Here is a 27,720-nt window from a genome sequence, read left to right as displayed (position 1 = left end):
GAGGGAGGCTCTGCGCTGGGCACAGCTGGAGCTCGTGGCGGGCGAGGCCACCTCCCCGCCTCCCGCCCGGCGCCCGGAGATCCGATCAGACCAGCTACCCGGCTCTAGCTCATTGTCTAAGGTGCCGAGCAGCCCTAGAGTAGGCTTCCCCGCACCCTGGCGATCCCGAGGGAGCCGCCGCCTGGAAGACCGAGGGAGCGCCGGCGAGCGTGTCTGGCGCAGACCCCGGGACACACACACTTCCCGCGCGGGAGGCACGGCCGGACACCTCCGCCCGCTGGGGCCTGTGCCTTCGAGAGAGTGCGTCTGCCCTCTCCCGGCCCCGGCAGCTCCGAGGGAGAGCGGCGCTTGGGACATTGAGTGGGTCCTGGGCATGGGCAAAGTGGTTAACCAGACTCGACCTACACCTAGGAGGGCGCAGTTTTAGAGCGGGGCCTCGGTGGGTCCATCAGTCAGCGCTGAGCCCAGACTGCGCCCCGGGGCGGGCTGGGTACCTTGGCTCTAGAGGGCAGCAGCTGTGGCCTCCAGCAGGACGCCGCGAGCAAGGGCCGGGCGCGGGCGGCCCTGGGCTGGACAGGTTGATGACCAGATGTCCCAGATTCAAGCCGAGTTTTCTGGGAGAAAAATACAGCCAGACCCATTTTTCCTTTTGGAAGCCAATCTCAGCTCCTGGCCTGGAAGCTTCATAAACAAGCAGGGCCTTAGCTGTTAAGGCGCCGGGTTGCGGAGGAGGGGGCAGTAACTATGACACTATTTGATACTTGGTTTTTCTGCCCTTTACCTTCCACGACAATTCTCATGAGACTTTTGCTCTACTTTAAAGTACATATGAACCATGCCAGGATTATTGATTCTGACTCAGGTCTGGAGTGGGGCCTGGATTCTGTATATATAATGAGCTCCCAGAAGACCCCGGTGCTTCTGGTCCAGACAAATCACACTGAACATTGAGGCTGGAGCTTTCAATGCTCCCGCACTAGTCTAAGAGGAAAGGGAGGACATCTCTGTAGTAGAGGCAAGAACAGTTTTGGTTCCAGTGCTGCTTTAACGTTGCTTAGTAGATTGGTAAATATGCTCACATAAGCCCACACACCCCTGAAGTGGCTTATTAAACATGTGATTAAATAGGTCATTCCAGTGCCTAACTGGGCCTGGATCATCAGGCTGCTGCTAAAACAGTGCTACGTTCTAAGACAAAGGTGTTCATGGAGCCTCTGCTTAGGGCATCCTAATTTTGATCAACTCCAAACCTGCAAAGAAAACGTAGGTTTCTGCTAGGAGGGATTTGGTGTGGTTTTGAAATTGGGGATATGTCCAACATGAACCAAGAGGGAGAAAGTGGTATGTGGCTGTGGGGAGTCCAGGAAGATTAGGTGATCAAATCAGAGCAAAAGGCAGGAATTATGTAAGCCTTCCCAGTCACTGTAGTCTCAGGAGATACTTCCAGGGGACTAAAGTGAAAAATCAAAAAGTATTTTCAAACAATGTTGAGAAACAGACCTTGGATTACTGAGGCATTCTTCTGTGAGTATACTGTATGAAAAAGTCTTAACTAGCTCTAATGAACAATATCTGTGAAATCAGTCATAGAACCGTATTTATGTAAAGGGAAAAATCATGTAGCCAAAAATATAGCCAGCACAAAAGTTTAGTCAAAAGGAAAACTTCTACTAACTTCAACTTATATTTTAATTGTAAATGATTAGTTATTACAATCCCAACAATTAAAATTAATACATATTACACGTCCCAAATAAAACATACTTCACTATATTTAAAAGAAGAAACCCCAGGAAAGGCAAGAAATGCTTAGAATATTTTATTCCACCAAAAAGAGACTGTGAAACACTGGAAATTTAAGTCATCTTCAATTTTAGTTTCTGGTAACTTCTCATGGAATCTGCAACCAGTAAGAACCTAGAATCGTTCAAGGAGGACAGGACAATTCCTGATGTGTTTGGTTTACCACGTCATTCATACCACCTCTAGGAGAGGTTAAGTCTAAGTCCCCAAGTAAAACCCTTCTTTAATGAAGCCTTAGAAACATTCTTGCCATATTTCACAAAGGGTACAGTTAAGAATTACATTTTTGTCTCCATATGTTTTGCCATACTCCTTGGTATACCCAGTATGGTGCTATATCACGAGTGAGTATTAATGGGGGTTATTCTTATGTGTATCAGGTTAGAAGCAGGTTGCAGGATGAGGTCATCTGTGAAAACGGTCATTAGTCAAATTTTTGTCATCAGAAAACTGGTACTTCTAAGTTGATTTGGAAAGATGAGAGAACAACAATATTATTGCTTATGTGCTCATTATGTTAAACTCACATTTTCTCATTTTGTTTTGAAGACATTATAAATATCTTCTATGGCTCTCTTAGTTGAAAGTCTAATGAAGTTTGCAACAGGCAACTCCCAGATAATCTCAACACTATTGGTGGAATGCACTCTTTTAAAAAAATGATAAAGTCTAAATTAAAATTGCAATTGCCCCCTTTCTTCTTAAATGCACTCCTCTGAAATCCTGAACGTATATTAATAACAGATTGTGTATACAATATTAACTTGTGACAAATACTTTTAATAAAATACATCAACATTTTTTTCTGGGTTACTAATGAGGTAGCCACTCATTAATGGCAATCATTTTATATTTGTAAAGTTTTGTTATCATACTGATGTTTTATGTGTTACAAAATTTTAAAATGCAAAAGGGAAACAAACATACCTTTCCATGAGATTTCTAGAGCACTGTCAAATGTTTTTCTGTCAATTCCACCCAGTGCCAAAAAGACCTCAGGAGACATAGATTGTAAATGTATTTTATTTTGTAAGCAACAATCAAAATATATTTGTGTGACTGATTTCTTCAAATATTAAATGGGATCTTAACAAAATTTGTCCACGTTGATGTATTCTTATACAACTTTGGAATCTGCAAAGACCCTGACTAAAGAAACAGAAGTAATTGCACAATTGAGACTGAAGGTGTTACAGTGCTGCAAATGATGCCAGATGTCTTACAGTTAACGAAATACACCTTCAGAGGTCCCTTCATTTTGAGCATTAGGAACTATATAGGAATATACACTGAAAGTATCATAATAGCTTTTTGCATTGCTTTATTTAAATACGACAGTATCCAACATAGCTGCTAAACACTGGACAATATTTGAAGTCATAAGTACATCCACATGTTCCTCCAAGTGACGTTTGGGGTCCTAAAATAAAATAAAAAAATAAGAAAAAGAGAAAGAACCATATTATTGGTAGACAAATTACTTAGATTTGTTTCAGTAGCTGGTGAAACTAGTCAAGAAAGCCAGACCTAAATTTATATATTTTACAATTTAACTTTCCTGATATATTGTTACATTTTAAGGATTTCTAAAGCTGTTAAAAATTTAACTGATAAAATAATAGATTACACAACAAAAGATTGATTTACACAATCAATGGTATGACTTCATACCAGAAATTTTAAAAAGTAACAAGAAGTTCTATACAGCCTGAAATCATCTGAATAAAAAGTGTAAAAATTTATATGTGCCTATAAGCCTGAGTATAGGTGTCTATTGTCTGCCATTCACATATATTCATCGTCTGAGGGGGTACTTTACTCAAAGCAGACACACCAATAGGTAAGAGTTCAACGTGGATTCTCATCACTTCCTCTATAATTTTAATTTAAATTAATTACTGTGTAATTTTAATATTTTAGGAATAGTGCTTTAAATGATTCAGGAAATAGTCTTGGATCAAAAGTCACTGTTAGCAGTTTAAAAATTTAAATACAATTTGGATCAATTCTAAAATACTAAGAATAAATCTTTCATGCAGCTGTTTTTTAAAAATGTGTAACAGGAACGTGTATAGGTACAATCCTTTAACTTACAGCTGATCAAATCTGTATTTGAAATGTCTAAGTTAAAAACAAGGCTTAAAATTGCATTGTAATAAAGGAAGTTAAATTAAAATGCTTAATTTATCTGTAACACTGAGCTGAATGAAATATTTCAGCTAAATTTGAAAGCTTTGAAATAAAGCATTTATATTACACATAACAAAAAACTTTCAATTAAGCATTATTTACTTATGAGTATTGCTAAAATACCCAAGACTCCTAACTTTAAATAAATGTTCATCACTGGAATTATTTCTTGGCTGTTCCTCAACTAACCTACAATTTCAATATATTTGATTTCTTTAAATCCCAGAGATACAACAACCCAGAGATACAACATACTACAAATAATTTCAAGTAACTAGACTACAAAATTAAATTTTCTTTGTTTCAGAAATAAGACTTCGGGCGTTTTAGGTGAAAGAGACTGAGAAAGACTGGCAGGAGAAAACGATTATTGGTCTAATTCCATAATAGACAGTTTTGCTTTTGCTATGCAGTAGGCCAAACCAGTGAAGTACTATATTTTAGAAATGATTCTGATGATTATTAAACTTGCCAATTATATATTTTTCATTTTTATTTTAATTTAGTCATTTTATTTGCTGCTAATTGTTAAATAAAACCTACATCAAGCACCTACAAATACCTTCAGAGAGCCATTTATTGCAAAAACAGCTACTGAATTTTATACAGTACAAGGCTCCAAGTTGGTGATCTAATATTATATATTAGATGAAAATAAGTAGTGGGAAAAGACAACGGGGTGACTATACTGCATCGGATGAGAATAAGATGAATTTCATCTCCTTTTGATTTTGGAGGGTTCTTGTTTTTAAACTATAATGTTCAGAATGTAGTGAGATTTGATTTCATCAATTGTAATATTTTTAAGTCAGACCTTTGCCCTTAGTGCTCTATTGGAGTAACTGGTTTGTAGTGCATTGGTAACACACTTCCCTCAGTTATCTCTACATTACTTCTTGTGGCAGCTGGGTGATTCTTAGAGATTTCCAATCCAAGAATGGTCCTGGCCCAAACCTACATAGCTTGTGAGATGTGATGGGATCAGAGCATATGGTAGGATGGCTGAAAGCAAAGACAGCTTAGTGTCTTGCATCTGAAATATCAAGATTCTGCCAACATCAGCAATATGATAACCATGTTCCATGAAATGAAAAAAAATGTAATCAACATTCTTTAAAAAACAGTCTAATTAATCTGTAGATTCTTTTAATTTGTTGGTGTGTTCCCCCAACCCTCAGAAAATAGGAACTAAAATATATATATACAATCTTGAAAAAGTAAAAGAACAAATACTTAAATTAAAGCCCTTTCTCTTCACTCAGTATAATCCAATAGGGCCCTAAGCTTTCTCAGGAACATTACCTACATAGTGCTAAACTGTATCATTGAAAAACTGTCACATACGAAATAAACCGACAATTCTATTATCTTCACTGATAATATTTCAAGTAGAAATCATACTTGAAAAATTAACTCAGGACACAAGTTTCCGAATTTCTTTCTCTCACAGGTATATTTGTGATTTACTTCTCTATAGATAGCAGAGAGAATTTGACATCAAATAATTCAGTGACCTTTAAAATTAGCATCACATTTATATGACAGAAGAAAAATGTACAGTGAACAGACAGGGGAAAAAATACCACACAGGCCCCAGAACAGTTTTAACTCTACCCGAGCCTGTTACTGTGCGAGTGCACAGCCCATCCCCGCGCACCTCACCTGCTTGCCGACATTCTTTATTGCCAGCTGCTCAGGTGTCATCTTATCTTCTTCTTCTACAGCCTGTGAGTGAAATACAAAGGACGGAGTTTCAAATTCTAAATTTACTTTTCCCACTGTAGAATACTCACCAAAGATAATGGTGATCCTAATTTTCATTCACAAAACCTTTTATTCGAGTCATTTATTGAACACAAAAGATTGTGAATCTTCAGAATTCCTTCAGGGTAATGAAAACTATAACCACCATTATTTTGAAAACAGACTTTAAGAAATATGTAAAAAGGCACTGAAAAATCCAACTGGACCACCCGTTAACCATTTGGAAACGGTTCTGGAATTCTTTGAGGGATGGTTAAACTGGAAGATAGAAGTGCCTGCGGTAGCTGCTATTGACACCACGGGACAAACTAGTCCAATTCTGCCTTCTTTTCCTACTTGCATTATAATTCTTCCCTGACTTTCCATTTCTTTGTCTCCTTTTTCTTGTCAACAGAACCTGTTCATACTTAGTATCAATTTAACTATCACTAGCACTTGGGTTGAGAATTTTGATCCATTTAACAGATCATATAGTTTTCTCCGTCAATAACTTCACATATTTAAATCTCTAAAAATAATACATGTATTCAGAAAAAAACCTGACTTCTCCATATGAATGACCTTTAGTAATCATGAAGAAATACAGATTAATTTGAAGTTTTCAATATCAAAAAAAGATTTGAATTAAAAGCCAAATCAAATAAAAATGAAATCAACAAAGCAGACAAACCACTTTCAACTATTTTCAGTTAGTTACAAACTATTATATGTATGATCATAAATCTTCTAGTAATTTTGAAATAATTACAGCATTTAGATTAGCTACCACCACTGCCCAGTAATGGTACCACCACAAAACCGTTTTATTGAGAAGTCTAAGTTTAAGGACCATCCTTAACAGTTTGGGTATGTTATTGCCTGAAGCTAGGACTCTGCGTCAGGTGAACTCCTGGTCTATGATTTAGTCACAGCATCTGATAAACAGACAACAAAGGAAATTTAAGGATCACCAACCTTAAGAAGTAACATTTACCACAAATATGGTTACAAAAGGGGATGAAATGCTGGTGGCAGAAAGCAGGAAACCAAAATACCAGTGAGGGTTAGATTTGGATACTCTAAACTTAATAATCTTGCAGCTGCCAAATTTCTTCATGTGCGAACAATGAACATGTAGGAAAAGCAATCATCAGACATTTCCCATAAACTGGGAAGTTTGGCTGCATTTCACACCTTCTTAATAGTTTTGTAAACAGAGAACTTGAAAATGAGCAAAGATGGCAAGTGTCTAATTTTATAAATGGACAAACTATCTAGAGAATTTCCCCAGTAGAACCTGCCTAAACAGAAAAGATGGTGAATAAGTATTGTATCTACTGATCATTAGACTATACTTATTTACAACATATCATTAAGAAACACATTTATGACTTACAAAACTGAAAGAAGGAAAAATCAAGTTAATAATACTTCAAATCCAGAATTCCCTAGACAGAGAATATGTTCATTTTCAGAGTCAGATGTCACTCCTATTATTCCCAGCTAGTTAAAAAAGTATTTCCTAACTGGGAAATTGCTTCTCTTCTATCTCAATATTTTCCATGTATGGATATACTGTAACACATAAAAAAATTTGTCTTTCTAAATTACTTTTACAAATTAGGACATTGAATTTTACTGACTGACTTGAACACATATTCGATGAATGGAACAATTCACGTAAGTTTGTACTCTATATCCGGTGTTAGTTGTTCCATGTACATGCCAACAACAGTACTTTACAGTATTGGAAGGAGGTTAAGAGTTTTGGAATTTGGCTCAAAATACCAATCCATGTACAAACTAGTTATTATGGACTATTTTGGAGTATTGCAAATATCAAAGATAGAAGATATGCAAAGATGAAAGTCAAACAGCATTTAACGCACTGACCTTATTTGAAAGGTTAAATAGAATGTCAAAAGCTCTAACTCAATTTTTAAAATCTTTTATATCATTTAACCACTTTACCAATTAGTTTTTCCATTTCCAATAATTAAAAGAGAGAGTTCACAAACTCTTTGAGAAGTGCAGATGGTAAAAAGTACTCCCAGCCATAGATGCCATCTGGAAAATGAGGAGCAGCTGTAGATTTAGGCATATACTAAGGTTGCAAACCCCCACGACAAAAGAGTAAGCACATCTCTTGCACTCTAAGACAGACCAGATCAGACCAGATCATCACATCAAACCCCTAAATACTTTCACCATCTACCTAAGTTACCTACATCTTATCTACCATCTGGGCAAGACCAGTTTGTCTTCATTCATAGTTCTAATCTGGCTAGTCACCAGGGAAAATTAAGAAATGGTAGCAGCAGAAACAAATAAAATTCAAGCATAGGCAGTGTCCTCACTAGGGGAACTTCTGTGTTTATGGCAACTTCTGTGATTTGGCATCAAATTTTGCTTTTGCATTCGTGCTCTTCGGTTTACTCAACCAACAAAAAAGCACTGAAAATGTTTGTGGCTATTCACACTAGAAACGTTTTTAACAGTTTATCAACAAAGACCCCCAGATGGCTGTCCCATCATGCACGGTCTGCACAGTTCTAAGAAATTCCTGGAATTTGGTCTCTTATGTTATCATAATCCCCTCAGACATACCCCCTATCTTAAAGAGGCTTCTGCTAAACCCACTAATCTCATTCTCTTTTTTCTAGTAATGGTAACAGTTCTCAAATAGAAAACTTGTATCTCAAATTCTACCATTTATTTATCCCTTAACAAACATGGATTATATCCTTGGCACTTCATTAATAGTCTTTTAAGGATCTCACCTGGTGAGTTCCAATGGACTCAGTTTTCTTGAACTTTCAGAGCACTTTAAAGCTATTCCAATATCTGTTTTCTTTTCTAATCCTTTCTTTAACCTTTACTTTTGTGACACAATGTCTCTTATTCCGCTTCATATTTCTCTGACTATTCATTGGGCTTCTTTTTTTCCCTTTGACATGTTAAGTTTATTCACTCTATAACATGCCATACTCGCATTTAAAAGCACATGCTTTCTAAAATGACCTATATGGTATTTTTCACCATTAAACAATCTCTGCATAATTGCTAGCGAAATTCAAGATAATGTATTTTACTTCTTTCTTGATTTTTATATCAAGTCAATGTATTGACTATTAACTAGAAATCACACTATAGGTTTGGGGGTAGAAAGTTTAAAGAAATGGCTTTTATAAAACATACTTGGGAAAGCAAAATTAACAAACATAAAACAATTAAACTATCCAAGAAAGTATGAGGTGTGAGTATGGAGAACAATAAAACTGGTTGCCTACCACTACCAGGAATTAAACAATAACATACACACACTTTACAAATATTAATTTACTGAATCCTTAAATCAGCCCAGTGAAGTAGTTAATCTACATTTTACATATGAAGCTATTAGGCACTATCTTATCGGGGGAATCGTATGTTAATTCCAGAAATACTTCTATAAAATTTTTTTTTCCAACTCTCTTTTTGGAATAGCTTATAACATTCCAGTACATCCCATGCATGTAGTAGAATTTTCAACATTTTACATATTCAATAATCACTATTAAGTACTCTAAGAAGGACAGTTCTTGCTCTTCAAGGAGCTCACATTTGGGCTTTACCTGCCTGTAAATCTAAAATTGTAATTCAGTATTAAATATACAAAAAATAAAGGAGTGTGTACAAAGAATGATGGGGACACATATAACCATACAACCAATAAGCAATGAAACTGACTTAAACATAATCCTGTCTCCAAAGAGCTTAAACAACATACATAGCAATTCAGGAAATCGTTACTTTTTCATGGTACATCTTGAATAATAATAAAACTAAATCCATGATTAAGTGGCCCTGAACAGCATAAATTCTTTCTAAAAATCTTATATGGAATCCAATTTTAAAATGTAATTACATGAAATAGTGTGTGCATACACAAGTGTGTATGTGTATAACAGAAATTGTAGTTCAGCTTGTTGAAAAAAATAACTATGGCAAAGCCAACTACTTGCCTACCCAATATACATCTTCCGCCTCTTCTTTTGTAATATAACCCTGATTTTATTAAAAGCAGCAATACTCCCAGGTAAAGACTACATTATATATACCCTTTCTCAAAGCAAGGTGTTTTCACTTGACAAAGTCCTGCCAGTGAGACATAATCAGAAGTGCCGGGTGGGACTTATGGGAAAGGATCCTGAAAGAGAACTGATTTAGCTGGGAGGTATCCCCCTTTGCCCTTCCTCTTCTGAGTTCCTGTTGCCTGGAACTCAGATGGGATGGCTACAGCTCTTGCAAACACCCTGAAATCATGAGGAGATCTAAAGGGTGGAAGCCAACATAGGAATGTGGAACAAAAGGTCAAAGGATTCTGGGTTTGCGATGACCTCAAAGTTTTCTACATGCCTTGAGTTGCAAGACACATACATTTCTATTTTGTTTAAGCCACTGTCACCATAGAGATGACACTGCTAACAACGTAATATATTGAGATATATGTGAAACAGGTGTCTTTGAAAAAGGGAGGAAAGGAAACATAGTAGGGACTTTCCATATTGTTATAACAGTTTAATTTTTTACACATAACAAGTTGTAAATATTTTTCTAAGTTGGTACTTGTACAATTGTATTCATCATGATAAACCCTTAAAAGAGAACCAAAAAAAGAACATGTTGGTTTAAAGAGTTATATGTATTTAAAATTGGAAGATGGCCTCCAAAAAGTTATATCACTTTACTTTCCCACTAGTGGTATATTTTACCAAACCTTTTATTTTTTTAATTTTAAATTAAAAGAAATTTTCTGCTTATAATTTAAAATTTTTTCTTTGACTACTTTATTTAGTTAATTTATTTTTAAATTTTTTATTGGGGAATAGTGTGTTTTTCCAGGGCCCATCAGCTCCAAGTCGTTGCCCTTCAATTTAGTTGCGAAGGGCGCAGCTCAGCTCCAAGTCCAGTTGCCGCGTTTTTTCAATCTTTAGTTACAGGGGGCGCAGCCCACCATCCCATGTGGGAATTGAACCGGCAACCCTGTTGTTCAGAGCTCGTGCTCTAACCAACTGAGCCGTCCGGCCGCCCCTTTGACTACTTTATAAGGTTGAATTTTTTTTCATATTTACATGCCATTTAGCTTCTGTGAGTTTTCTAGACTTTTTGGTCCAATTTATTATTGTTTTTAAAAACTATTTTATAAGAATTCTTTGGATATTATGAATATTTTTGGATACTATCCCCTTTCTGTGTTTTAGGTACAAATATTTTCCCCCAGTCTGACTCATAACAAACATTCAATAAATGTTATTTTCACTGCAGATAAACTTTACTATCAAATTATCAAAATGTTAAAAGCTCATTGATGGGGTGGTCTGTTAGCTCAGTTGGTTAGAGCACGATGCTTGTTAACACCAGGGTTGCCAATTCAATCCCCACATGTGCCAGTGGGAGCTGCACCCTCCACAACTACCTTGAAACAGCTACTTGACTTGGAACTGATAGGTCCTGGAAAAACACAGTTAAAATAAAAAAAAGTTCAAAAAAAAAGAAGCTCATTGATATTCTTACTAGAATTGAAGTAATGTTTGGGAAGTTCAACATAGCTTTATAACACTGAGATTTTTCCACTCAGAAACTAGGGATTTTATTCACAAATGTTTTTACTATTATTCAAATAAGTCATATACATTTATATATTTATATTTCTTATAGTAGTTATTCCTAAGTATTTTATAATTTTGGATGCTGTGAACTGATTCACCTATTATATTTTTCAACTGGTGTCAGTCTATGTAATTGCATGGTTACCAGCTATGTTTTCCATTACAATAGTTCTAACAGTTCTCTAGTTTAGTCTTTTGGATTTCTCTGTTTGATTGCAAACATATTCTACCATACTTAAATAATGATAATCTGAGTTTCTCAGTACCTACATCTTATTTTGTTTTTCTTTTCTTATTGCACTAGCACAAAAACCAGATTTTCCTATTAATACAGCTACTGTAGTAAACCAAATATAATCATATAATTACATATTTTATATATAATCACATAAAAGATACATCCAAACTTTCTTTAAGGTTCTAAGTAGGCAATATTTCTACCTGAAAAGTAAACTGTTAGAACTCAGAATTTATAGGGCTACATGTTTGAAAACAAGGCAAATTCTATGTTTCTATGCTATTCTTAAAATGCTCTTTTAATAATTCATTTTTGCAGCTGCACATTCATTTATAAATATCCAATCAAATATTATAAATATTTAATAAATGATGCATGATGTCAGGCAAAATAAATTAGGAGATTTGGAATAATAGAGTTGTGCGTGTTGCAGTTCAGTAATTAGAGAAATCAAGGACTAATAATCAAGCAGAATGTTTGTGTGAAATTCAGACTTGAAATTGAAAGGTTAGAACAAAGGAATTTAATCCTCTTCTAACCTCCTTTTACTTTAGGAGCTAACTGGCACCTAACAGTAATTACCTTAATTTAAAACACTAACCAATTAAAAAGAATACTAAGAAAAATTGGTAGCATGGGCCTTTCTTTTTATATTTTAAGTGTTACTAAAAACTCCACTGCATTCTCTTTCAATCACAGAGGGAACTACATTCCCAAATTTGGACTCCTTCATATCACAGCTTACACATTGTTTTCATTTTACAACCAAACCTTACAAGTTTTTGAGTACTACAGAGATTTTTTAAAACTGTAATATAGCAAAAACTTCTGTGGATGGGCAGCAGTAACCATAAATAGGTTATTTCCTGGCAGTGGTACCAATATGAATTTACTTAAACTCGTAATGTTACAGAAAAATGAAAACCATTTCTACACTCTGCTGAATAATAACTTGTCATAACTTTTTAATTTATAAAAGGTTAGCTGTTTTAAGTATAACTATTCTTTCTCTTTAATCTTCACAGCATATAAACATATACTAGAAGGATAAAAACTATATTCCCTATCATCTAGAACCGATGGGGATTTCCAGCTGGAACACTATATATAAATCAGGGCATGCTCTGCAAAGCCAAACAATTCTGCTGGAATTTAGTTTGTATGGGTCCAGAAACTTTTTTTCAAAGCTCAAGTCTCTCAAAAGACGTCACTACACTTGGCAAATTTCATAACACTGTTTTTTGGTTAATATTTATTTTGGTAAGATGTGTTTAATTTAAAGAGAAATATTACTTGTTGGTGTGACAACCAGTATCAATTTTAACTGTCTCCAAAATCTGAAGCTCTAGCACCCACTGTTAATTTTTAGTCCCACATTTCTAACTGCTTATTTAAAATGAAATTCTTTCTCAATCCTTCCACTTCTATCTACACTGGAAATGTTAACAGTCCCAGCATACTTTTATAGTCATCTAGGCAGGGAACCTTGAATTCATCTTTGATAGCTTCTTCTTCTTTCACTTCATCTATCCAACTGGTGCCATGTTTTATTCTTTTGCCTATTGATGCCTTCATTCCCACTGCCACTGCGATAATCCGGACACTTTTAGTGCCTATTGTTTGTATAACAGCAAGCTCCTCCTAAATAGAATCTACACTTACAGCACTCCTTCTAAACCACTGTTGAAGTCAGGTTCTTAGGTTCCTAAAAGTCAAGTTCTGGATATATCATGCCCCTGATCAAAATAACTCCATCCTGATATTCCAAACCTTGTTACTTGACTTCAATAACTTTAAAAAAACTTTATTCCCCATTATCACTCTCATGCATATGTACTCTACTCAAACCGTTCCCAAAACAAGTCTTTGCTTTTTCTGTCTCTCCTAGTCTTTGCCCACGATGTTCATTTTGCCTAGGGTAATATTTCTCTGCATGTCTAAATCTTATTTATTAGGTTGGTGCAAAAGTAATTGCGGTTTGAAAGGTTAAAAATAATTGCAAAAACTGCAATTACTTTTGCACCAACCTAATAAATACTTTAACGTCTAGTTCAAATGTTATTCGCCAAGACAGTGTCCTGAGTCTCCCCCCAGCTGAAAGCACGAGGCTCTGGACTGCTACCGTTCTTCACGCAGCAGTTCTTCTCTAACTTCTGAGTTGAATGAGTATACAGATCCCCTGGAAATCTTGTTAACACGTTGCGTACGGCGGGGTTTAAATCCCTTGTGAAGATTCTCGTGATCTGTACGCAACGTGTTAAAATGTAGATTGTGATTTTGTAGGTCTGAGAGTCTGCATTTCTAAGAAGAGTCCAGGTAATACTAATACAGCTGGTCTGTGGACAGTTTGAACACCGTGTTTCCCCGTAAATAAGACCTAGCCAGACCATCAGCTCTACTGCGTATTTTGGAGCAAAATTAATATAAGATCCGGTCTTATATTATTATAAAACTGGGTATAATATAACATAGTACCAGGTCTTATATTGATTTTTGCTCCAAAAGACGCTTTAGAGTTGATGGTCCAGCTAGGTCTTATTTTCAGGGAAACAGGGTACATAAGGTGTTATGAAACACACCAATTTTGGCCTAGTACTCTGGTTATTTATCAAATTTTCTTACTGCCCCCATTTTCCTATCAGTGAAGGAAGGATCCCTGTTTTCCACTGCAACTTGTACAGAAGAGACTCAGTAAACGTAACATTGTATAATGTATACATTTTAGGAATTCTAGATTTTCAACCCATTAATGGGTTATAAGCCATATATATATACATATATATATTTGTGAATAATACTTATGTATATAGTTGAAACAGAATGAAATTGAGTCAAATGAAAAAGAAAGTATGTATCACTTTGTAATAAGGGTAAATACTGTTTCATAAAACTTTTGTTGCAATTATATATGCACATATACTTTTGCATGTACTGGGTCAAAATGTAAAAATCTCTTCTTTCTGTGGTTTTGGTCAAAAAATTGAAAATACATGTTAGAGCTTGAATCATGTTCTTCCAAAAGGTATGGTGAATCCTAAGCCTGGTTAGAGATTGAAGTTATGCTGCCACCAGCAAAAGAATACCTGGGACTAACAGAAACTGAAAAAGACAGAAGGATCCTTCCACAGAGGCTTCCAAGGGAACATGGCCCTGACAATACCTTGGACTTCCAGCCTCCAAAATTATGAGGGAATAAATTTGTTGTTTTAAGACACCCAGTTTATGGTAGTTATGGCAGCCCTAGGAAACTAATACAACACAAAAGATACACTTTAGTCGTAACTCAAGTATTTTCTTAATTTCAAAATTGTGAAAGAACATAAAACTGTGAACAAAACATTATCACGGCCACATATATTTAGCACACAATAAACATTTTCAGGAGATTCTGCAAAATATAACTTTAACATCTTCATATAAAGCAGTGTCACCTAGTTACTCTTTTTTACGTCATCCTGTTTATTTTCTTCATGGCACTAATCACACTGTATTACGTTTATTTACTTTCTGTTTCCCCTACCAGAAAATAAGCTCTGTGAGGACAGGTCTTGTTTCTTACCATATCCCCAGTGCCTGGCACACAGTACGTTTTCAATAAATACTTATTAAATAAAAAAAACAGAAAAATTCACAAAATAAATTTTATTTAGCAAGCATTAAATGCTGCTGCTGTTGTCTAACATCTTGTTTCCCTTCCCTTCCAAGAAAAAGTTCTCTGAATAATGAAGAGATTTCAAATGTACAACGATTTTAACTGGTCTCCAACAGGAGTCAGCAAACTAACCCATGGGCCAAATCTTGCATGTACTGCAAGATTTTGGTATATAAAAGTTTTACTAGGGACATAGCCTCACCCATTCTTTTACGCTCTGGCTGTGGCTACTTTTACACAGAACTAAGCAGTGTGACAGACTGGATGGCCTGCAAACCCTAAAATATTTATTATCTAATCTACAAAATGGGCAACTCTGTTTTTAGCTATTTCTATTTACATAATGCTTGACATCTAATCAAACATATTCCAAAGACTTTAAGAAATAAATGTTGGAAGTAACTCTTACCTTATTGTAATTCTTGGCTAATTCCAACATCTCTTTGACCACTGATTCATTGTGTTTACAGTGTTCACTGTAGTCCTCAAGGGTCAAACCTTCCATCCAACTCTTCTTATGCAAATTTAACAACATCTGAAAAAATAAACAAAAAGTAATTATTTTCTGGTAGGGAGAGTATTTCCTTCACTTGTCTTGAGAAATAACTTCACAAAAAACTTTTGGAATTAATAAATTTAAATTTAATTTTAACTTAAACTCTAGTAAGAATTCTAAATTTATATCAATATAACCCAAGTAGTATTCCAACCCCATGGTCTTCATGTACGCTGTCCTTCTGCCTCGAGGGTTATTTTCCTCACCTTTGCATGGCTTATCTTCCTCTTTTCCTTAGAGATAGATGCCTTCACTCGTCATGGTATATTAAAAAGTCACCCGACACTATCTTAATCATTTCTTCCCTTACCCTGTTTTATTATTTTTATAATACTATCAACACCTGAAAAATTTTGTGTTTATTGCATTTCTCTCACTGAAGAGAAATTAACAGGGGAAGGACTTTGCCCTGTTTCTTTTTTTTCTTTTTTTATTAGTTTCCGGTGTACAAAGCAATATAATAGATATTTACATCCCTCACGAAGTGATATCTCCCCTGTCCCCCAAGTTACTACCCCTGTGACATCTTATATAACTGTTACAATACCATTGACCCTCTTCCTTATCAAGATCAGGAGGGTCTAGATTCTAGAACAGTAACTAATGATATCAGACACCTGTTGAATGAAACACCTGTTGAATGAACCTACTATGCTACACACAAGATCTCTAACAGTTCATGTAGCTCAGCTTTCAAATGCCAAGATACAAAGGTAAATGCCCCATTTACTGAATGACTTTGTGTCAATCTTTCTGAGCCTCAGTTTAAATGAATTGAGGGCTTGTATTAAATAATCTTCTAAATTTCTTTCAAATTCTAATATTCCATCCATAAGTTTAGAAATTAAAACTTCTTTATTGTCAGAAGGAAGAGTTATGAAACTGGGAAGGAAATCACAAGTTCACCCAGTTTGCAATCACATCAGTAAACTGGGATCAGACCCCACTGGTGATCATGAAACTAACATCTTAGTTCATTGTTTTGCAAATTGGACTCCTTGTTCTGAGTATACATTCCTGGAAGTTCACAAATTTTCAAATTTAGAGTCTAAAGTTGCAGATTATCATTGAATAAGAGTTTTTTTTTACATGACTGATACAATTATGCAGCATGGAAAAAAATGGTGGCTACAGAATGACTGTTGTCTTACCATTAGAACCAGTATACTTTAAGTGAGATCTCTGAGCCACGAGGGTCTGAAGACATAGTTGGAAATGTCTGAGTTTAGCTTCAAAACATTACTTGTTCAGAGGTTTGCAACTATTGATGGTACAAAGTTTTTCTTAGTCTGGATGTCAAAAACTACCTATGAGATTTTTCAGGACACAAAAGCTCCAAATTCTCCCATGCTATTCCTAGGGTCCATGCAGCAAGAGTAGTTTGCACACAAAAAAAGAAAAGAAAAGAAAAAGATTGGAAAAATCCTGCACAAGTAGCTCCAATTTCTTTGATTACTTCCCATCTTTCCCACTGACAGTATTTTAGAAAATACATCCTTAGGAAATTTCGGTGCAGCTGTAACTACTTGTGCTATAAAGCAAGCTACCTACAATTAAGTGTTGAGAACTGGATTTTCCTACCACTTCAAACGCACAGGAAGTTCCCACAGAGCAGCAGGATGACCATGCCTGGACTAGGAATCCACTGGGGCTCTTGGGTAAAGTTTGAAGTTAAGCATACAGGTTGATGGGATAAGAGTAAAGGGAAGGTTTTTGGTAAAGAGAAACCACCTGAACTGAGCTACTAAAACACAAACATTAATTAATTTATGTAAGTATTTTGTGTATTTTTTATGCCAAGTATGGTAGCTAAGTTTAATGGGGTACCAAAAAAGGGGGGGAAATGTTGATGTAATTAGCTGGATATTTCCAAATAGTTGGATGTAAGACATCAGACTGATAAAATATTTTTCTATATGAATTATTTTTTTCAGTTTGTATCTCAGTGGTGCCCCTTTTCACAACCGGTACCTATTCTATGTAAAATTAAAAAGAAGTGATGAAAACAGACTTCAAGCTGTCAACTAAATCGACCAGAGCAGATACAAACTTTGGGACATGAGCAAGCGGCTGGAATAGAGCTTTCGCTGTCTCTCCCCTCAGGCCAAGGAAGAACTAGTCCGCGGAGCCCTTCATGACCTTGCTCAAGCACCTAAGACCTTCAGGTGAGTTTATTGGTGGTTTTGACCTTTTTAAAAAGTGGTTAAGCAAACTTAAAAAACAAACAAACAAGCAAACATAGAATTCTTCTTTCAAAGAAAATCTTATACAGCACATCCTCCCCACAATATATAAATGAGAGTAAAAAATGAGGCGATCTGGTTGAAAGGGGATAGTATGACAGCCCAACTTGCTTCCCTTGGCACTCACCATAAGTGCTAGAATACCCTTCTATGGTACCTTTGTGGGGGGAACAGTTTCAACTGGAAGAAAGGTCTTGTTTACTACTGATTACTTATCATGTTTGGACTTGAGAGTGTAGATAGAAACCAAACTTACTGGCTATCAATAGTAAGTACTCAGTATTCTTAAAAATTCTTTTTGTTTTTCTCAGAGAGAAATACAAGAAGCTAAGTTGAAGGCCAAGTAATTGTAACAGTAAAGAAAAAAAAAAAAGCAGTTTAGTTTGTAATTTCAAAAAGCAATATGCAGGGGAACCTGCGAGGCTGGAGGGCAGTGCCCTGGGGCAGGGGGCACTGCTGGGAGCGGTCTGGGAGAGGGCGGGCATGAGAGCAAGTCAAATCCTGGGCCCCGCCCCCAAGGAAAAAAAAAAAAGCAATAGGCAGACTTAAACATTTGGCATTAGTTGAGAGAAAAACTACACTTGAGATAATCCTAAAGTAGTAGAAACAAAAGAATGCTAATCACCAAGATGCTATGTAATTTTAAAAGTAATCAAACTTGAAAATTGCCTAGCATAAACAGGGTTAAGAATTTAGCTCTAAATATCTGAAAACCCCAAATGGCATTTCCCTTTTCACTCACCTTTAGTTTACCCTAGTTAAACATGGTACTTTTTAAAAAGTATTACACAATTACAATCTAACTTATTCCTTTCAAATTTGGAAAGGAATAAGTAATTTAGTAATTTGGTTACAAAAGGTCATTTTATTGGACAAGATAAATTAATCAGAAAAATCACAGAACTAGGATAAAGATATTTTTAATTTATCATAAAACCAAACTGGAATGTTTGTTTCCTACTTTCTTTCCTTCTTTAGCACCTACCAATAAGGTAAAATGTCTTTACATGTTTCCAATAAAACAACTCTTTTATTTATACTGCAATTCACCAGAAATAAAAAAGTATTTGAAGCACATCAATGAATTCAAATTCAAATACACCAGGTAATAGTTTAAATGGTCTGAAAAAGATCTTTTCCTCCTCTAAGATAAAAATTTAAACTTACCTTCTGTTCCAGTTCATTTTTCCGATAGTTAATAGTAATGGAGTAATAATGTCTGTTTAGTCCATGAATTAATGCCTACAAAGACAAATGATTTGAAAAAGGACAAATTAATATTTTCCATTTATTAAAATAAACACAATTGTCTGAAATTGTTGACATATCCTATAGACAATACTTTTATCATCTTCTAAAAAAGGCTTTTTATCTTAAATAAAGATTACTTTTTCTTTAGCTATAAGTTTAGGAGTTTTAGAGGTATAAGTCACACATCCGTCAAAGGATGATGCAGAACAGCACAAATTCAAGTTTCAGTAGCTCTGCTCAGCTAGATACAGGGTTTGTCTTCATCATCATCCAAATTATAAATTATTAATAATTTATTTCACATAATTTTTATATAATTTACATAATTTAATGATTTGTTTGTAATTTATAAATAATTTATTAAGTCTAATTTTATGATGTCTAGGGAATGCTTTGTTATTTCAAAGGAAAAGTCTATGTCATAATAAGACACATTTTTTCACTCACAACATTAATCTGGGATTTCCCTTTTTATTAATTCAGTTCTAAGTAATTCAAATAATTGTGTCTGCACGTCTCCAAATTAATAAAGTGAAGCTTGTTCTGTACTGGGTCTGTTTAGCTCATGCTCTAATCCAGTGACAAGACAATCTCACTAACCAGATATTTTTCCCACCGCACTTGATCTCCAAGACAAACAAATTATAATAAAAATTTAAGCTAATGGCATGGCTTTATGAAGAAACAATAACCCTGCAGGGGCTCGAATCCATTCACAACTGCTCAAATATCTAACTCTCACAAAAGAAGTTTCAAAGAGGTTCAGAATGGTATCCTGGGGGACCCTCTGTCAGCCTTGTAAGACATAGAAGTACAGAAATACACCTTGGACATATTTTCAACAATAAAAACAAAGAGGGCTTTGGGGTTAACTCTCAGGAAACTACAGATAAAGCTAACCAAAACAATCATCACACACTCCAATCATTGGATTTTTACAGTGTAGGTGTTAAGGTATTGAGGCAGAAGCAGGGGTGGAAAGGAACCATTTAATGAGCACCTAGCATCTGCTTTATACATTGTCTTCTAACCTTCACAACAACCCAGTAAGGTAGGCTGGTTCCCTTTGTATTTTGACAAATGAGGAAAATAAGACACACACCTTAATTTGCCCCAGTTTTATCGCAAGTAAAAGGCAAAGCTGGGATTTGAATCCAAGTCTTTCTGAATCCAAAGCCCATGTTTTTTCTACCATACTATGCTGTATCTTAGGAAATTCTTGGATTAAGTTTTTGTATTTTGAGGATCAGGATGAAAATAAAACAGTCTTATTTTTAAGCTTTGCTAGCAAAAATCACCCCACCAAGTTCTAAACATTTTAGACAGGTACTGTAACAATCCATTCTTATATTCCTAACTTCTGCTATAATAAAATAGTTGATATAGAAAAACAAAAGTCCTAAGAGTATCTATTGAATCCTTAGGCATTTCAATAATCATTAGGAGCAATGAATTAAATTTCAGTGCATAGAAATGCTGTACTGTATAGGTCAAAAAGTGGAACTAATCAGAGCCTCCCTTAATCCATACTCACCTTTACCTAAATCAGGAAGTGCATCCTCTGGTGGAAGAATTAGAAAAAGGTGCCCAGTCCTCCAGGCAGACACAGCCAGGCTCGAGAGTAGAGCTTAGACTAGATTTCATTCAGGTGCCAAGAGGCACTGCCTCTTCATCCAAGTGCCTTTGTGCAATGCCCTAACTACAAAATTATACACGGCAGCCATATACTTAATAGCTATGGCCAATAAAAACAGAAGTCAGCCCATGGGCCCACAGATAGGTCCACATTTTGGAGATTAACTATACTGCTGAAATACATAGTTTGGTATTTGAAGACACTATCTACTCTATTTTCAATTACATTGAAAATGGATAAAAGTAGCAAAACTAACACAGGCAGCATGAAAGATTAGCAGGTATAATAACAAAACATTACAAGTTTAAATGCAATGCTATCCTCAAGCAGTGTTCTACTTTCACTTACTCACCTGCTGGGTACCCCCAGTGCATTTATCATAAAGCGTAAGTAAGTTGGCCATGTGCAGTCCTCTTTCTATATGAGCCCAAAACCACAGCTTCTTTTAGCTCAATAAATAAATTCTGTCAAATTAACCAATCTAGGCGACACTGAATTACAAGTTGTGGCAGCATACGCCAAATATAAGATTAGTTTTACCAAGAGGGAGACTAACCTTTTGAAAGGATCAAATTGTAAATTGAACACAATATACTAGCAAATGCCATAGTATGTCAGGCAGATAAAGAAGAAAGTTATATAGCCAGGAAATGTCTTAAAACATCAATACTTAACTTTTTAACTTGCACTTAAAACATATGATGGACCTTGGAAAAATTAGGCAATTCTTCCTTAAAATAGGGTATGTTCCAGAAGCTCACTCATTAATCAGCCATTTGAAATCTGCAACAGTTTCTCACAGGCACAGTGTTATAAAGCATGGTTCCATGTTATACCGTGTTTCCCTGAAAATGAGACCTAGCCGGACCATCAGCTCTAACGTGGCTTTTGGAGCAAAAATTAATATAAGACCGGGTCTTACATAACATAACATAACATAACATAACATAACATAACATAACATAACATAACATAACATAACATACCAGGCCTGATATTATAAGACTGGGTTTTATATTAATTTTTGCTCCAAAAGATTCATTAGAGCTGATTGTCTGCCTAGGTCTTATTTTCGGGGAAACACGGTAATACATATTACGGGTTAAATAAGCTTTCAGTGGCTGGCCTAGAAAGATAGCCAACTTTTACAGCACTGTTTCTAGGATAATATATTCTGGATTTACCAAAAGCACTTAGCTTACTTGGTTCTTGGATATCCTGACCCTTGTTTTCTTTGCTCTAAGCCTGCCACCCTTTCAAAGAAGCAAGTTCCACCTGGGTGAGTACTCAGTATCAGTCTAAGATGCTATCTATTCTAGATGAAGAATGGTTTGGAGGAGGAACTAGACAAAGGGAAGTTTTGAGATCCTGCTGAATAACTTGCAGGTTATTTCTATGCTTCTTTAGTTAATCTTCAGAGTAGAGCTTTATAATTTTGTTGGTATGACAAATTCAAAACAAGTATACAAATAATCATCACAGTGAAATAAAGTTCAAAAAAATCACCATTTGAATTATTTATATTTCAGATTCATTTATTCATGTGAATTATTAAACTTAGGCACTAGAAATGTCTGCAGGAGAATAGGTATCTGATCCTAATGAATAATTTTGACTAAACCACTAGAGCATAAATAATAAGGAAAAGTAATAAACTTGGAACTGCAGTGATGTATGTGCAAAGGTGGTAGAAACTACAGAATAAAAATATAGGCAGTTTATGAGAGGCGGTCAGCTACCAGGTTGGGTAGAATTGTGTAGAATTCTATTTTATGTAGAGAGATTGCTCCCAATAGTTCCTAAAATAAGACCCTCTGCTTAAATGGCTTCCTACATAATGACTATGTCAGATAAGTAAAAGCAACTAAAACCCACCCTAATCATACTTCATTGCAAATGTCCATGGAGACATTGTCCACTATGGAGAAGAGGTTAGAAATTATACCTCCATACCGTCACTACTCTGGGAAAGCAAGCATATTATAAAATACACAGTTTATGAACTATATAACGTATTTACAGGTTCTTGATACATTAAAAAAGTTTCACACTCTTAAAAAAGTAAGGCATGTTTATTTAGATCTGAAACAAAATGTGTTTTGTTCTTCCCTCTACAGTGGAGAACGCAGTTGCAGAAGGCAAAAGTAGACAAAAGAGTTTTTGCTAGATACCTTTTAGTGCCTTTTGAATTTTGAACTGCATACATATATTATCTATGCCAAAATTAATTAATTAAATTTCCAAGTACAGTATAAAAGAATGAGGAACCCTAGTTATAAATACCAGCTCCTATATTAACTCACTGGATAACCTGGGCAAGTCATGAACTTTCTCGCCCTCAGTTTCTTCACCTAGAAATGACCATAATCGTTCCTTCCAGTGCAACTGTTTTATAACCATTTAACAACTACTGAAAGTAATGTTTTTCAAGTAGCTTTATTAGACAATGCAATTGTACTCAGCACTATACTTAGAGGCTCATAGCCCTAGCACAATGCATATATGCACCAATATTTACTAAATTTCCATGTGGTTGACAACCAGTCTTCACATAAACTGTGGCTCTTAAGGATCTGAAATGTCACTGAAGTTTTTATGCAATAGCTTAAAGTGTTGAGTTATTAAAATAAACATTTGTTAACCCTCAATTCTATAAAGTTGACAATAATGGTCAAATGTTCCAAGTACTATATAATACAAATCTCATATATTAATATAAAAGTCTATAGTACATGCATTATACTTCCCCCTCTCTACCAGGATTATTAATGACTTCTCTTATTTAAAACACGAGAGTTAATATAAACTTGGTCTATTAGCTTTGTCTTGTGGTAAATACTTCAATATTATTATTAGTGCTTTAAAAATAACATTTTTCTAAAAGTAATATATGTTTCACTGTAGAAAGTTTAAGAAATATCTGGAGAAAAAAAAAACAAAACAAGAAAAAGATTCCATAATCCTACTACTCAGAGGAAATCAACACTAACATCATGGTGTAACTATATAGGCACAGTTTATAAAATACATGTTTGCAAATAGTAGAACTTGTTTGTCTTATTTTATAATCTTTTTCTTACTTAACATATTTGGAACTTTCCTCAAATTATTAAATAGTAGTCTCCAACAGAATCACAATTTTTTTTACCACTACTTTAAGAATAATAGTTAAAAAAAAAAAATCAGCATTAGAAATGCATAGTAACCACCAGCATGAGTGCTAATGGTTGCTGTTAGGTTTCTATCCCCACTATAGGAAAGTTGGTTTAGGAGCAAGACTCATCTCAACAGGAACTAGTTTTCCTTCAAAATAAAAGGCATGGCCTTTTTGAATGGCTTTTGATCCCCGAGTTAAAAATTCTGCTAACATATATTAAAATTCTATTGTGGATATTACCATTCACTTCGGGTTCTTCTGGGTTGCTTTCTTTGTAGCTTGTCTTAGAAAATTAAGAAACTGCTTTAAGGTGTAGCTTTGTTCTGTCACTTTTTGGCTTGATCCCATTTGAGTGTTTTAGTATTGAAATCGTCTTAATACTGTAAAGCACCCAGATAGATGTCATTCTGATGGGCGCTATATAAACTGTGAAATAAATATATTTACAGATTTTAATTGGAAGGCAAAACAAACTAAAATAAGGAAAAACAATGATGCTGTAGCTATTATGTACTATATACAGAGGTCCTTTTAACTTGGGTTTGGAACCTGCTTTATAAGGTTCATCTTAAATTACAGACTATAAGGTAGGACCAAAAAATACAAAGTGGACTGGTGTAGGAAAACAACAAATTTTTAATACTGATTATACTCAGTTCTTAAGGTTAAAAAGCAGTGTTTAAATTTAAAAGCTGAAATCTGCAACAGGTGGCTGTTGACTTGCAATTAGTAAAAACTTCTGGCAGAAACATACCAGAATAATCACAGTGATCTTGGATTGTGAGAAGCTACTTAACCTTTTGCAAAAAAATAATGAAGTAGTATGATGCTATGGGGGTTTATAAGAAAGGTCATTATCACAGCCTAAACAGGTCCAATAATATATTCTCTTGGAACATGCAAGCATGGGCTTGTCTGTACCCAATCATAAACACTGGTAGCTTATTTCATACTCATTATATTCTGCAGTTTTCCCTGATTTATACATTTTTTGTTTTCAAAAGGAACACACCTCAAATCCTTTGAAACAAAACATTTCACACTGATGAAGATTTCAGACGAGTGACTGCTACGAAAGTACATGTCTAAAAGTATAAAGTAATCAAAGTATAACCAAGGCTTCACCATGGTTAACTGTCAAAACCACAAGTCCCCAGAGACAATGTATGACAGAGCAAGGTTTCAGAAGGGGAGCAGCAATAGCTACTATAGTCTTTGTCCTATGTGTTTTATGTAACCAAACATGGTATTTTTGTCCTTTTAATTAATCTTCAGAGAAGCAATTAACTATGTAGGCACAGGTTGTGGTGCATTTAAAAACACATTTAAAATAATTTCTGCAGACAATAAAGATTTGTGTTAAAACAATGTGGCACGTGAATGATACAAAGAAAACATTAATCACTCAGGAGGATATTAAGTGTCTGAATAACCGTAACAATGGTGGTAGACATCACTTCCAACAAGATATAAACTCTAATCAAAGGTAATATATAGATGTGTTTTGTAGGTGGGGATTCAACAAAAAGATAGAAAATGTTTTAAGTACTATTTAAGAACTGTTTCTGGGAATCTCATAAAGTTTACACCAATTTTCCCATTATTTGCTGCTATGAGAAATATCTACTAACCAATCAAGAATCAGAGCCCTAATGCACTCCACCTGAAACCCTTATTGGTCCTTTACTATTATACAATGCTAACGATACAAAGCCATAAGTCTGCCTCAATATGAAGGCTCTACTATTCCCCCAAAAAGGGTGTCCTCAAACTGTTAGGAGAGTTTAAAGACTCCACTAAAAATTGACTCATATATGAGCAAATCTAACGTTTGCAACAATACTTCCATAATCATCTTTGAAAGCACAAGAAAAATTCATTGTAAACAAAATTAAAATGCTAAATATTAAATTTTAGAATGGACATTTGTAACAGTTTTTAAAATGCAAAACAGAGTTTTAAACACATTATCAAATATAGGCATTACCTGGATAGATGGCTTGTTTAAGTGACCCAGATTTGAGGTTGTTTGTCTTGGTTCATGTCCTAGGACCATCATATTAGCATTGATCAATCTGAAGGCATCAATAACAACCTGTAAAAACAAGGTGTCAGGTCAATTCTTTTTTAAAAAGCAAGTGATGATGCCAAGCAACGCTGGACAAGGCATGATCAACTTGCATCTGTTTCTGGCCTAGTTCCAGAAAATCATTTAATTATAATATTAATAAAAAAGAACCTCCTGCTGACTGTGCCATCAGCACACCACCCTCAATCTTGTAATGTAAGGTGACACCAATTATTGCAATTTTCATGAAGCAATAAAGGAAAATATTAACTTTGCATCTTTATTATTGAAATACGTCATTATGACACTTACACCAAACAGCCTTCACTGGTGTGCATATGTTTGTCACCTAAATTTTACCTAATCAAAATGAATGACAAAGAAACTAAAACTGAAAGTGAGCACGAGCTAAGGGACCACATCTAAAGCCCAGCCCTGTCACATCAATTATACCACCACACTACTTGAAATGACAACAAAATTACAACCAGCAAGGCATTTGCTCCATGTATTCTCTTCTAGTCAGATACCTTTTACTTCTTGCGACTATAAAAGACTTTATACCTTGTCTGATGGCCTTAAATGTCCAAGCCACTGTCAAGAATAGGAAGCACAATACAAGAAAACCAAGGTCGTGTGTGCGTTAAGCCAGGAACATGGTATAGAATGATAAGGCCTTAAGTACACAGTAAAGAAAGAACAATAAGTATCCTCTTTGTGCTAAGTGTATTCAATATGTCTGTACAGAAAGACTTCAGATTCTCACATGATACAGTATCATCTGTTAGCTCTTATACAGTAAGAGATTTAACAAGAATCACATACTATCCTATTGCTTTCTTCTGTTCATTATCATGGATTTGAAAGAACTCATTAAAGCTTTTAAATGTTGTGAAGTTTTAAGTAAAGCACTGGGACTTTAAGATAGATGCCTCTTTCAGGGAATTGAAATCAATAACCTAGAGAAAAACTCAATACATTTGTCACATAAAAAAATCTTCAAGCAGGATAATATAGTATTTCTAAGTTTGCTATCAATAGTGTTAACTGAGATTTATCAATGTTTTAAAAGCTACGCTAACTAGACTAGTTCTCATTTGTATAACTGTTTGAGGATACCAAGAGATTAAAATAAAATTTATTTTCAAGTTAAGCCAAATGAAATCTAATCAAGTCTGAAAAATCTGTTTGTAATAAGTGTTAACTACACGCTGTATGCTAAAGAACAAGATTTAAAGAAAGAGAAAAAAAAAATCACCCTTTTGAAAAGGCTGCCACAAAGGGTCCATATTACCAAAGAATACAAACTTATACCCAAAGCATTACAACAAGTGAATCAATCTAGGGCCTCTGTCCACTCTGGTAGTCCAAAAATGAACAAACTAACTAACAAACAAACAAATAAACAAACAAAAAAACCCAACAACTTTGATTTATGCTTTTATTTCTAACAGTCTGAATTTCCCCAAAGATTTCTCTTGCCTCGAAATAAAATCAAGTATCCCCAGAACACACATGACTTAATAGTTTGT

General features: G+C 35.1%; 1 protein-coding gene across 1 annotated transcript in view; it reads right to left on the bottom strand.

Annotated features, from left to right (window-relative positions):
- Positions 1-2,806: 2,806 nt before the first annotated feature.
- PSMD14 (proteasome 26S subunit, non-ATPase 14) overlaps positions 2,807-27,720 on the bottom strand; it is an 81,121-nt gene continuing 56,207 nt past the window's right edge. The window contains exons 8-12 of the mRNA XM_019727278.2: positions 26,108-26,215; positions 19,244-19,318; positions 15,687-15,812; positions 5,656-5,718; positions 2,807-3,223 (exon numbers count right to left, since the gene is read on the bottom strand). Coding sequence (XP_019582837.1) covers positions 3,125-3,223; positions 5,656-5,718; positions 15,687-15,812; positions 19,244-19,318; positions 26,108-26,215 — 471 coding nt within the window. The 3' untranslated portion in view covers positions 2,807-3,124. The remainder of the gene's footprint in view (positions 3,224-5,655; positions 5,719-15,686; positions 15,813-19,243; positions 19,319-26,107; positions 26,216-27,720) is intronic.

This window comes from Rhinolophus sinicus, linkage group LG01 (genome assembly GCF_036562045.2).
Source record: "Rhinolophus sinicus isolate RSC01 linkage group LG01, ASM3656204v1, whole genome shotgun sequence".
NCBI classification, from domain to species: Eukaryota; Metazoa; Chordata; class Mammalia; order Chiroptera; family Rhinolophidae; genus Rhinolophus; species Rhinolophus sinicus.
Note: the sequence above shows the minus strand (reverse complement) of the source record. Positions and strands in the feature narration are given on the sequence as shown.